We start from the raw sequence: 15,167 nt of genomic DNA, 5'->3' as shown, positions 1-15,167 counted from the left end.
TAACAATAACAGTAGTATATTATAATTAAAACACACAATTTTCGCTTTAATAAAAACAATATTATAAAATTTATTTGTTTTTTCTCTACTTAATATAAGAAAAAACTAAATGTAATTTGAATGTTATATACTTATTTTCTACTCTTTTAATTATATATAATATAGGATATATTATTTTCAAGCATGGTAAATATTACATATTAATTACACATAATTTTATTATACATATAATAATATGCCTGAGTTTATAGAATATATAGATAATTGTATCTAAATGCACAATAATAAATGAAATTGAAAAAATTAATTTATAAATATATCATTATAGTTATTAATGCATGGCTACAAATAATAATGGATATATATGAAAAGAAAAATAATAAAATAAAAGAGTTTCATTTAATAAAACATGATATTTATTTAGTGAAGTATTAGTGAATTTAACTTTTTGCACTCATGATAAAGAATTTTAGTATATTTTCAAATTTTTTCTATTGCTAATGTAATTATGCCTATAACATGATAAGTAACTGATATTTAATTTTTTATAAAAAGAAAAAATTTTTTTACATGTAAACTTAGGAATTTGTAAATGCAATAATGTATGGTTCTATATAATTATGTATTTCAAATAATAAATACGCTAGTTAATATTATAATTATTAGGAGTGATCATTGAACATGCACAGAATAGTACAGATAAATAAATGAAATATAATTATATATGTTAACAGAGTAGTTACGCAGATACACAAAAATAAATGTATTTCTAGTAATATATTAAATATATTTAATATTAGGAATAATCAGTAATGATAATTATGAAATATGAAAATTGTATTTACTTATTGAATAGTATACATACAAAATAAAATTACATAGTAAAAACTTAAAAAAAAAGAACATATTAATACAAATAATTAATAATATATTTAATTTAATTCTTATTATAATTACAGTTAAAGCAGTTTTCCTCTTTTTGTAAATAGACACAGAAGATAAAGAATTATTTAATAATCTATATTAATAATTTCGAAATTTTATTAATATAAAAAAATAGGAATAGTCTCTTTATTCAAAATGAGATAATAAATTAAAAATATATTATTATTTATATTTAAATAATTTGTCTGTTATATATTTTCTTTTGAAATATACCAAATATGTAAAATCTAGTTTATCCACATTTTGTGTTTACTACTTTTATATCCATCTTTTTAAATGTCATTTAATAAGAAGAAATTAAGAATAATTTAAATAAATATATATTTAAATAATAAATAACACGTAAGCAGATAATATTTTCATGAATATAAAGAAAATTATTATTGTTTTATTATTTCAAGGATTTATCCTATGTTTATCAGAATATTAATAATTAACCTTTAACATAAGTATTCATATTATAGCACATAAATTAACAATATTAATTTAAAAATTTTAATAAGAAATTTAATAAGTGAACATTACAAAATATATAGACACAAAACTATCAAAGGATAAAATAGAGAAATATTGAAGATACATAGGATATATCAGGTAAATGAGTTTTTATTTGTTAAATGTATTAGAGATATTTTGATATTATTATTCTCTAATAATTTATTTCCCATTTTACTATTATATAATATAAAATTATTTTATTATATATGTTTTAATGTATAATATAACAAGAATTTACTTATAATTAATAATTACTTCATTTTTAAATTTATAAAGATATATTATGTAATTAAACGATGTAATTTATTTTATTATGATAATTATATATATATGTACACATAGGAGTGTATTTTAAATAAGAACTTCTTACAATAATAATAATAAAAACATTTTCATCAATAATATATAATTAATAACGATATGTGATAAAAATAAATGTATTTATATATGAAATAACTTATATGAATGAAAATTTAAGGAAATGTTCTATTGATGATATATAATTATATTATCAGATATTGATATAAGTGATCAATTTTTTAAATATTATTATTCCTTCTTATTATATTATCTGTTGTACTTGTCACTTCATAGTTGTAGATGTTACACTTACATGTTAATAATTATGTATTATTATAATTTATTATCCAGGAAAAATTAAGAAGTCGTTCTTTTTAAATATTAATTATTTTTTCTTGCATGTTTTTAATAATATATATAAAAATTATGAATATTTTATATATATTTTTATTTAATATATAAATATATTTTTAATATATTTTTAATATTCTTATTTTGAATAATCTAATGTTTAGGACAGTTTTTAAAATGCCCTGTATTATGCAGGTTCACAATTTCGTAAAATTGTTATTTATACATATTCTTTGTAATACTGTTTTTCTTATAATATGTATTCATAGAAAAATTCTGAAAAGAAATAATTTGCTCACTATATGTAATTTATTATTTTTTTTTTATTAATTATAAGGAAGGTTTTTTAGAATCGTTGCCTTCAAAAATTTATTATAGTACAAAATATAAATCATTCATGAATATTACAATCATTAAGAGGATAAAGCACTTTCAGCAAAATCTCAATTACATAGTTATATTGATATCAAAAGTGTTGAAGATGATATTTTGAAGGCTTTTTGTTTCATTAACTTTTTTAGTAGTGAAGATAATGCTTGTAAGGAGCAGTGTAATTATGTATACTAATGGATAGTAAAAATGTTATTTGATTAGTTAAAAAATGGAAAATCAGTTTCAAGGGTTATTAATATACTAAATGTTTTTTCAAGTAAATTTGGTTCGTCTAAGAATTGCAGGTGTAAATTTTTGGGAGATGTTAAAGAGGAAGAATTTAAAAAAATGAAGATTGTTCATAATTATTGTAAATATTACGAAACCATTAAGCAAAACCTAAGTATGAATGGGAATTTGTGTTATAGTGTATTTGAAAATTACCTTGAAGAAGCTGTTAAAATATATGATAAAATGCTTCATAATTGTAATTTTCGTAACCCTGAAAAATATTGTGCTGAATTTAGAAATCATGTTTCTGATTGTTTTAGTAAAAAGTTACCTACTTTGATGTGTAAAAAAAGGGAAGTGCTATAGAATTCAGGAATATGGATGAAGTACATTCTGTATTGATAAATGGATCAGAAACAACAGAAAATCAGTCTATCTTTAATTTTTCTCAAATTGTCATATCGGTTGCTATTTCCCTGGCAGGAATGTTTTTTATTTGGTTCATTTTATATAAGGTATTTACAAATAAAACTTATAAATATAAATAATTTAATTTAGTAATATTTATTTTTCTTTAAAAAAAAAAAAATAATTACAGAATTATTTATTATACCAACATCTTATATATATCACTTATATAATAGTTTACTACTCTTGCATCTTGGATACGTACTAATTTAGTAACGAAAAAGTTAACTAGTAGTAATTCAGATGATACAGATAGATATGAATTAATAGAAGAATGATCTGAACATGAAAAATCGAATTTGCAGAGAAGAAAACTAAATGTTGCTTATTATCCTGGTTGCAATTCACTTTTCTAAAGAAAAGAGTAGATTAGTATACGTGTTATTACTAATAATAATTATAAGAAAAAAAATTTTACATGTAAGTTTATAATGAAAAGGTAAAAAAAAAAAGAAGCAATTATTCTATATTATTTCATATAAATAAAAACATTAAAGCCTTCTAAAAAGAGAAATAATATAGAGTAATATAAAAAATACTATATTATGATAAATAAGAATGTTTTCGTTAATTTTTAAAAGATATATAGACAAAATAAAAGATAATGAAGAAAAGAAAAAAATTCATTTCATTAATATACCAGTTAATTTTAATATCTAAAAACGGACGTTTTTAAAAAGACTATAAAATGGATGAAAAAAACAGTATAAATATATTATTTAAAAAAAAATAAAATAATAAATGTTATAAATATACAAAAAAATTTCTGTTCGTTATACTTTAATTTTTATAATAGAATTAATTCTTTAATAAATGAAATTAAAAAATTATAATTTGTATTCTAAATAAATTAAAAAAAAAGAAAAATTAAACAGAATAATAACATTGTAAAATATTAATAATTATTGTATAACATAAATAATAAGGTTAAAATACATTATTATATTTTCTTTATTATATTTGTCTTTTATTTACAACATATATGTCGTAGTACTGTTTTTTATGTAACTGTAAACAATATACGTATAAATGGTGGTATAATAAATAAATAAAAAAATAAAAATTAAAATTAATAAATCCAGAATTAAAATATAATGTATAAAAATATATTTGCATTAAGAAAGGTGTAATTTTTATACTTATTATTTTTGATTTTTTTGTTGTAAAACATAGAGAAAAATTCATATTTTTGTATTGTTACTCATTAATGGTTATATAAATTACGAAACAACTAGTATTTTCAAATTGGTGTATAAACATAATTTTAATTATTAATAAATGTTAAATTTTATAAAAATAATAGTTTTTTATATTTTTTTAAAAGAAAAGGTAAGAAAAAAAATAGGGGGAGAAAATAATTACGAAAATAATCACATTAATATATATATATATGTTCTTTTTAATTTAATTTTTTTTATTCTCCATAAGGATATCATTTTCAACAAAACCTTATATATGATCAGATGTATATAAATCTATATATAGCTTCTAACTTTATGAGCTTATTGAGTATTTATTTAAGGTATGATTTTTTTCATTTTTATGAAATAATATTTGGAGTATAAGGTTTTTTCTATATATAAAATATTTAATGGATGGGACGCTAAAATATTAAGAATTAATTTTTATATACGTATAACATATTTCTAAATGTGCATATATGATTCTGAACTGATCATTTTTTCCATTGAAAATTGTGGGAAAATAATTAGAAAAATTATAAAAAAAAAAGTTATAACTTAAACTGTAATATTTCGAATTTGTGAGGGATAATTATTTTTGTAAAAAAAAATAAAGTGGATGCATATAGTATTGTTATATAATAAAAAATATAAGAAACAAATTATGTAGCAGTAATAATTAAAAGTATATAAAAACGAATTTTTTCAGGAGAACTAATAATATCATTAAGTTAACATTACAGTATTTTACCTCTTCATAGAACAAGCTATAATTAAAAAACGAATATAATTTCTGCATGGTTCTTTTTTCTTTAAATCACCAATTCATCATAAACGAATGCAACAATAGAGATGTGGTAGTTCATCTGTATTTTTTTGATATTTAATTGTAGTTCAATGTATAATTTTTTGAAAAAATGATCATTCTAATTAAAAATAAAGAATAAAATAAAACAAATAAACTTCGTTTTAGTTTTACATCTTTTAGATAGTAGCTATTCAGTTACATTTAACGAAAATTATGATTAATAGGATGATGCAATTAAAATAAGATCTTAATTGATTAAGAACATAAACAACAGTTAAAATTTCTTGAGAATAAAATAAATAATTTTATAAACATAAATACACAAAATACAACATCATCAAATAGTAAATAAATATATACATATATTTATATAGTTTACATATATATAGGAACACACATAAATGTAAAGAAAAAAAAAAAAGATCGCTAGAAAAGTTCAATTTTTTTATTACGTAAAAAAATAAAACATTATAACTCCATTAAAACAATAGGTTAAAACATAAATCAAAGAATCGTATTAGTAAAAACACAAAATATTAATTATATATGGGTGATTCCTTAAAATAACAAATGATGAAAAACAAACGTCAACCTATTATTAAATATATGTATATATATATGCATATTCATATATATTTTTCCTCTTGAATTATATAAAGTCTGGAGTGTATTCAAAAATAAATATTAGTAATTTATACCAATAATAATTTTTTATATATTTTTTTTTCTGTGAAGTTTTTGTTTTAATGCTTTTACTTTAAAGTTTTTGCTTTTGTTCATTATTTTGTAATCCCTATGCACCTTCTTCATCTTACAAAATTTGTATACATAGTAAATCGTCATAACACTAAACGTAAAAGCAGCTAATCCAAAAATCGGTCCTATATATGAAACAATAGGCAACATTAACATTAAAATCATCATGTTTACCGTTGGAGGTATAAATATTTTAGCTTTGTCCAAAAACGCTAGGAATTTTTCGTACCCAGTTTTAAATCTACATTCATGGAAACCAGTATCTGATGTATTGTTTTTCATTGCACGTAACATTTCAGCCTCAAATTTTTTGTCTAAATCATATAATTGTTTCATAAACCCTTTTTTAGGTTTTTCTTGTTGAAGAGCTCGGTGAACCATTTTTTGAAGCATTTCTGATCCGTTTAAATTATCATGATTTTTATTTTTTGCTACATGTGATAGTTTTTTATTTTTTTTGTTGTTTTTTTTTAAATCATTAATAGTTTCCATTGATTCATAAAATTCGTTAAGGTTTAAATTTTTCATTACACCACCATCTATTTTTGAATTTCCTTTTTTTATAATTTCATTAAATTGTTTTTGAAAGGCGTTACCCTGCATTAATGAATCATATCCACTTTTAAATGAGCTATCCTTAATTAAATAATTTATTCGGTTTTTTAAGATAATATCATCATCAATTAATGAATCAATTGATCCTTTTTTTAAAAGTAAATCATCATGTGGTGGATAGATTGCTTGTACTTCTTTTTCTGACTTTAACAATCTACAATTTCTTAAACCTAAGGAGTTGATCAGATCGGAATTTTTACTAAATGATTCTTCATAGTTATTCTAAAATAAAAATAATTAAGTTAAATATTCGATGTTTAGAAAAATGAATATATATATATATATATATATATATATAAAATTATATTTTTATTTCAATATTGTAATAAAATTTTCCTTTTTAATGTAAAAATACATAATAACAAAAAAAAATATATATAAATTTCTTAAATTTCCAATTTTTGACTCTATACCTCATGTTGTGGTACCCATATTAAAAGGGTGAAAGTAAAAACTTTGCAAAAAAGGAGAACTATACTAGTAGCATTAGTTTTCTTCATTCTGAAAATTTTTTAAACTTATCAAGGAAAACTTTGAGTAATAACAAGATTTTTATCTAGATTAAGATTATTCTATAGTATGTTCAAAAATAGATATGCTTTATATATTTTTTTTCTTTAATTCTTTTTCATTAGAGTGGAATTTAGGCATATATATATATATTATTTTTTTTTTTTTTTTTGCTTAGATGAATACTATTAATTATAACAAATTTTCGTAAAAAGTGACTTGAATAAATATTAAATAATTATATAACATTATACACGTAATTTTTAAAAATTCAGAATGTTCTTCAAATAAATTTGTATTCGAAAAAATTTATGATATAAATATATACTTTTTTATACATATATTTATAAATATGTTAACAAGGAGGTTTTTTGTTAATGTTTTTATGTAAAAATATAAGTAAAATATTATATCATATTTTATTTTATTTGAATAAATAAAAAAAAGGAAAATTATATATATTTTTTTTTTAAGATTTATTTTTCTATAAATTAAAATAATATAAATTTTTAAAAATTATTTAACGCTTTTATCATATATATAAGAAGGTTTTTATATTATTTTTTGGGATAAAATCTATAAAATAAGAAAAAATTATACAAGAACGGAATAATTTTATAATTTTATTATTTTAATATCCATTTATATTAACATTTACTATAAATATAATATTTTTTAGGGTAAAAAAAGTAATGAAAGTTTCGTTAATAATAATAATAAATTATTTAGTTGATACAAAAATTTTTATATAATATAAACTAAAAAATAGTGTAGTTTTATTATACATATATTTTAAAATATTTATTAATATAATGTAATTTAATATAAAATTATGGGGTATTATATAATTTAATATAAATAACAATATGAAATCTAATAAGTTGTTTAAAAATATATCATTAAAACTGAATCTTTTATCTCGTCAAGCTTTATTTTTATGAAAATTATAATAATAATCCTAACAGAAAAACATATGTACAAAAATAAGGAAAAATATATAATAGTATAATAATGAAACAAATGTTTAAAAAAGAAAATTAAGAATTATTTACATTTTTCCTTAGAACGTAAAAATGAATGTAACACGCATATATATACATAATATAATACCTGTTTTTATCTCTGGAATTATTATAAATAGACTGTTGATATGCTCCACGTGAGCAAGGTTTTTATATTATAAAACTTTTTATCATTTAATTGAGTATTTTGAGAGTAGAGCAACGAATGAAAATGTTGTTCTAAAAATTTATTATCCTTACCATGGGTTTAGCGTTTTTATATTTTTATAATATATTTTATTGATATAATCTTTATAGTGTGTAAACAGGAAATGCCTTTAACAAAAGCAATATATAGTAATGATATTAGTGTTGAATGTTCTTGTATATGACATATAAAATGTATGAAACAAATGAAAACGTACAATTTAGAAAAGTTAGAAGAGAATGAAGATAAGAAATGAATAGATAGAATATATTTATTGTATTCTTTATTTTTCCAGTAGTAAATTCTGATATATATATATATTCATTCTAAAAATGAATAATAAAAAAATTAGTTGGTATCATATACATATTCTATATATCTTCAATAAAAAAAGAAATATATTAATTTCCGATGTATTTTTTTTAAATATTTTCCTTTTTTTCGCTTATACTTATGGATATTTAAAAAAGAATAAAATTACCTACAATTTTAAGAAAAATTTACCGAAAAAAATAAAAATAGAAAGTAAAATAAGAAGTACTAAAAGAAATTTCTATATAATTATGATTTTATTCTTAATTCTCAACTTAATAGATCCTTTTATTTTATTATGTTATGTATCATTAGTAAGTTCTCTTTATAAACAAAAATGAGTATGACTCTGAATTCATATATACGTTTTCGAAAATTTAAAATATTGTATCTATACGTATATTTACAAAAATATTAACCTATAATATATATTTTAGGTGTTTTTATTTTTTTTATTTTGCTTACGAATTTATATTACAATTTAATAATTTTAGAGATTTTAAAAAATTAAAATTTTTTATTTCTTGTTTTGTAAATGGATACAAGAAACATCATTTCATAGAAGTAATGGAGAAATTAAATATGGTGTATATATATGCTCTTTTTAGTTATTTATATGTTTGAAGATTAAATTCCTTATTATTTAATTTTTTGTGGAGTATTTATAAGTTACAATTATATGCAATCAATGCTACGAAAGTCAAAATGTAGCATTTTTATAGGTGCATTCTGTTAATGTTGTATAAAAGTTTAATATTCGTTTTGTATTATGCACCTTATTTTGTTAAAAAATTGGATTATCGAAAGATTATAGGTACAAATTCATAGCACATTTTAACAAAGCATGGACATTTATTGCCTTATAAAATATATAAGTTAAAACGGATGCACCATCTCACATGATCAAAATATCATATTTTTACGTATGTTCTTTACTGAATACTAGAATTAACAAGTATTTATATATAATTTATTGCTATTATTATTATGTATTTTTTTAAGATCGTTGGAAACGAATTTTAGTGATATACATATATATATATATTTACATTTACAAGTACAAATTCTTTAATATAAAGGATTAAATTCATATTCGAGGAAAAACAAATAAAAGATAGGGATAAATATATGTTAATAAAAATAATGTATCTTCATATTTTTCCTATTCATTATATAAAAAAAAAAATAATACGTTTCACCCTATTTTAGAATCCAGGGTAAAATAGTGAGTGGTCCCTCTTAAGGTTGACGAAAATTTTTTAGATTGTCATATTATATGTTTAACATTTTTTTCTTCTTAAATATAACTATTTTGTATGAATGCAATAATTTGTAGTAATACATTACGTATATAATCCAACAGTTACTGGAATGTTATGAAATGAATAAAGGTTATGAGTTTTGAAAAATAAGTATATCATTAATATAATACATTATTATTTGCAACATAAAGAGCAAGAAAGGGTAAATAAATATTTATAATTGTATAAGGACAAATGATTAGATACTATTACTATTAATATTATAAAAATTATATATTATTATTTTTATTATTGTTATTAAATATATTTGCTTATCCGACAGGTATGTACAAGAAATGATAAAAAAAGAGTCTAAACAGAATAATGAATATTGTAAAATAATTGTCATTTTAATGAAATTAAAATATGGTCTAAATATATGCAAAATGCCTTTAAAAGAATTAATTATATTTGTGATAAAAATTCTTAAGACTTAAATAAAAAATGATAAATTATTGACAAGTAACATTTAAATTAATTAATAATGTTAATGAAATGATAAATAATGTGTATATATCTCATTAAAAAAAAAAGTAAGGAACATAATAATATAATAAAAAAAATACCATATTATACGATAAATCTAAAAAATACATATAACAAACATAGTATTTAATAAATTTATTTAATATTTAAATAGTTATTAATTATAGCACTAATTGGAAATATACACCATTATAAGCTGAATCTAAATAAAAATTAATAAATTTAAATGTTTATATATACTTCTAAATGAACACAAGCATATAAGCAACAAGGAAAAGACATGGTATAAATGGTATTTAATCACTTTATTCTTATGGAAAGTATATAATCTTTGAATTTTTATTCTTTAATAAGTTTATTCTCATTCATATATTCAAATATTTTGCTTTATAATAAAATATATTTTAATGAAATATTAATAAAATATAATTGACATATATAAAAAACCTCACAGTCATCTTTTACATGTTAATAGGTATTAGTTAAATAATATATTATTGTAGTAGAAAAAAAATTATTATGTGTAAACTGAAAAAAAAAAATGAATTTCATGTTTTTAGAGTGAAAATAAAGACACTATATTTTTGTAAACATTTCATAAATATTTCAGATTTTCATTTTGATATATATATGAAAATATATTTTGCAAAAACAAATATATGAAGTATAAATAAATGGAAACACATTAATGACAACCGTGATATTAAGTAAAAAAGTGGTTATTAAGAAAAAATGAATGAAAGGTAAGAAAAGGGAAAGATTAAAGTAAATAAGGTAATTTAAATATTTTTGTTTTAACATTAAAATACATCAATGGTAACCATAGTATATGAAAAAAACTATGCTTACAATATGCTTATTAAAAGCATTAGTATAATTCGTATGCATATATATTTTTGTTAATTTGCTACACAAAATGACAAATGTCCTAATGGTAAGAAAAGTATGATAAGTAATTAAGAAAATTATAATGGTTATTTTCTTTATACGGGACTTTAAGTTTTTCAGCAAAGAGGATATTTATTATTTTAAAGTTGTATATATATATGTGAAATATATAATTTTATATTTTATGTTTTATATGGTAAATATGTATACTATTAAAATAATTTATTTGTTCTTTTATCTTTATTTATTTCATTTTGTTTATTTTTCACAAATAAAGTGAACATTGGTGTTATGCAATTGTTTTTATTATATTATTTTAACATAAAATTTTAAAACATTTTTAATTGTAACGAATAAAAAATGATTCAAATATACTTATGAATTAATAGTAAAAGTAGAATACCCACTTTTTAATAAATCACATTAACAAAAAATTTTATTTTGATATGTAATAAATTATTAATTTATCTAATAAATGTCATATGATTTTTTATTATGTGTGAATTTTAATGAATGTATGTGAAAATATGTATATATAATATATCTACAGATTAATATAATGTTTTTATATAGATAGTCAAAGGTAAGAACATACCTTTTTATATTGTTATAGAACAAATAGTGAAAAATGTAAAATTACCCAATTTTTATTTTTCTGATTTATCTGTGTACGCTCTAATATAATACATATATCAAATTTTATTTACTATGGCTTTTTGAAAGTGTAATCGTAACTTATTGGAGAAAAAGTTTAAAATTATAATAAATATATCAATGTGCTCTTATTATTTTGTTATCTTCGAATAAAAAGAATTAAATTTATTAATTTTTTTATTGAAGACAATTTATAGGATAATTTAAAATGAGAATGGATAAATATATTAAACGTTTATATATTTATATAATAACACTTTATATTATATTTTTTTTCAATATATTATATTTTGTTATGTTCTAGGAATTAATTTTTTAATGTTTTCGCTTTTTATTTTTCTGTTCAAGTGTAATTTATGTATTATTTTTACTGCTAAAATATGATTTTTTTTTTGTTCTTTTTATTTTTTAACATAATTTATAGCGTGAATTGTCTTATGATATCTATATTATTGACTTAAAAAAAAAAAAAAAATAAGTATTAATGTATATTTAAGTCATAAAAATTATAACTGTTAATGATATCTAATTTTTTTTTTTGGGATAACATGATATATGTTCCTTTAAATATATATTTTTTTTTGGGGAGATATATCATTCAAACTTAAACAACGATTTGAATGCTTTTGTTCATGGGATGATGTCACCATTTAATTGGCGACAATACACATTATATTATATTTTTTTTTTACATATATTGATCTTTTTAATTGTTATTTAGTTTTTTTATATTATTATCTAATGAATTTAGTAATATCGTTATTTTGTTATGTTTTTTTAGTGAGAAGTACATACTCCTTTTTGCAACTTTTTAAGGCAATATTAGCTTATATTTCAATTCAAATTAATTTCAAATGTTATAAGATATTTTTTGTTTTTATAATTTATATAATTAAATAGTATTTATATTTTTTTTATTATTTTTATTTTTTTACAGTGTTTTTTTTTAAATAATTTGGACTTTAAATTTATTAGTAAGCTTTAAGTCTGAAATAATAATAAAGGCATGTAAAGTTTTATTAATTTTAAAAGAAAATTGTAGAATTAATAATCTATGCATTTAAAATTCAGGGGATAGTTATTAGTTCTAAATAAAATAGACAATAATATTACTGTATTATGATAGATATCGATAACATCACTTTTTAAGATAGATAAATAAGATTATTAGATAAATATTTTAACACAAAGTATGGTTTATAATTATATTACATAAGTAACACTTGATTTATTACGTATTATTAATAGTTCCATATAGAATGTTTATAAATTAATTATTTAAAAAGTTACAGTTTGTCGTATTATGATTCACTTTATATCGATATTACACTTCTGGTATTCATTTAATTTTTTTCATTATTAATAATACTTATTTTGTCAAGAATGAAATAACTACTATAATATATTATTGAAGGAAAATTAATGATCTCTTAGCACTCATAAATATTTAGTTAGTTCTTATAATAAATATAAAGACATACACAATATATATACAAAATATATGTCGTTATATTTGATATGCAGATATTATGCTGTCACAAGTGTTGCCATCGATTTAATTAACATAATTTGTAATATAATGGTATTTTTAGGGGGAAATGCATAGGAAAAACTGATATCGTTTTTAGAAATTATAAATAGTTCTTTGTTTATCTGTTATATATATACTTAAGTGCAATAAAAAATTCATTAATGAATGAAAGCATGTATTTATATATTTTATTATACCTGTTTAATTTTCTTGATAGTACGTTAAAAGGAATATAAACCCATAAAAAAATATAAATAATTAGTTTCTAAGGAAATTATAAGCTATATAAAAGGTTAGTGCAATTCATTATATGATAATGGAGTAAAAAATATTTGTAAAACTTTATCAAAGAAATTAATTAAATTAGTGGTAATAATAAAAAGATAGAACATACTTTATTATTGTTCACAATAGTGGATCTATGATAAGGTAAGTAAAAAGTTAAATACTCATAGGAATAATGACAGTGATAGAGGTGTTACTAATAATATTTTTTATGTAGTGAACAGTGTTAATTTAAAAAATTTAAGTATTGCACAATGTTGTTATTATGGTTTATCCTGGATAATGTAGAGAAGAGAAAGATTTACATAATTATTTTTAATGTTTCAATTTTATTGGAAATTAAAGCTAAAGCTATGCATAATTAAATGATAATGCACTTTCAATATATTATTTTTATTAATAAATTATATAAGAACTATACATATGAGAGGTATATATAATATAATTTTGACACTTGTGAATATATTGATAAGGACTTTTTTAAGTGTTATTAAATATATTACCCTGATTTAACATATCCAAAATTAAAATGTTCTCACTTTAACGAATTTAATAATGAACTTAAAAAGATAATCAAACTTAAATATATCCATTATTTTGTAATAATATCTTTTAAAAGTAAGTGAAAAGTGTATAACATTAGTTGTGGTTAATAATAATTATACTATTTCATTAGATACATGTAACATGTTAACATGTGATACGTTTTAAGTTGCTCACTTAAATGTTTCTACGATTATTGGAATATTTTTTATATACTTTCTTTTATATAATATAAAAATAAATTGAATTTTAAATATTAATACATTAAATTATATAATTTCTTCTCTTAAAATGTTACAATTATAAATTAAATGTATTAATTATATAGGACATTTTTCATTTATGTATTTATTAACTCACTCTGAGGCCTCATCCTATAAGAAAGCTTAAATGAAAAAAATATCTATAATAATGTTAATGAAGATCATAAAAATGTGTTATTTAAGCATTTTTTATCTTATGGATATACAAAATTTAGATAAATATTATTAAATATAAACTATTGTAGTGAATGTTATACCTCTGGATTATGGCCTATAGAATATCTAAAGACTGATAACTACAATATTTAATATATACAAATATGATTATACATAAAATTCTATTCAATAAAAAACAAAAAAAAAAAAAAAAAAATGAAAGAAAAAAGAACATAAAATAAAGAATATTTAAAATTTTTAATTCAATATTATAAATATATCAACGAAAAAGTTATTGAATTAAAGAGATAAAAGAGGTACAAATTAAAATATTGTAATAAAAAAGTTAAATTTTTTGCATGCGCAAAATATATTTAATAAAATATAATTTAGAATAGAATTATAATGTAGAACAAAAAATAGATTTAAATTAAATTAATAGTAAAATAATAATAAAAGAATAACAAAACTTAGGATCAATACATTAATAGGAAGATATCAAGA

General features: G+C 18.8%; 2 protein-coding genes across 2 annotated transcripts; one reads left to right on the top strand and one right to left on the bottom strand.

Moving 5' to 3' along the window:
- Positions 1 to 2,271: 2,271 nt before the first annotated feature.
- MKS88_000402 (PIR protein) lies at positions 2,272 to 3,443 on the top strand (the record flags this gene model as incomplete). Its single annotated transcript, XM_067215036.1, has 4 exons — positions 2,272 to 2,289; positions 2,515 to 2,642; positions 2,772 to 3,054; positions 3,342 to 3,443. The coding sequence occupies 4 exons, from the start codon at positions 2,272 to 2,274 to the stop codon at positions 3,441 to 3,443; spliced, it is 531 nt and encodes a 176-aa protein (XP_067075642.1).
- A 2,422-nt stretch (positions 3,444 to 5,865) lies between these two features.
- MKS88_000401 (uncharacterized protein) lies at positions 5,866 to 7,025 on the bottom strand (the record flags this gene model as incomplete). The annotated part of the gene is made up of 2 exons (XM_067215025.1): positions 5,866 to 6,747; positions 6,939 to 7,025. The coding sequence occupies 2 exons, from the start codon at positions 7,023 to 7,025 to the stop codon at positions 5,866 to 5,868; spliced, it is 969 nt and encodes a 322-aa protein (XP_067075641.1).
- Positions 7,026 to 15,167: the final 8,142 nt, after the last annotated feature.

The sequence above is a fragment of the Plasmodium brasilianum genome, chromosome 1 (assembly GCF_023973825.1).
Source record: "Plasmodium brasilianum strain Bolivian I chromosome 1, whole genome shotgun sequence".
Lineage (NCBI taxonomy): Eukaryota > Apicomplexa > Aconoidasida > Haemosporida > Plasmodiidae > Plasmodium > Plasmodium brasilianum.
Note: the sequence above shows the minus strand (reverse complement) of the source record. Positions and strands in the feature narration are given on the sequence as shown.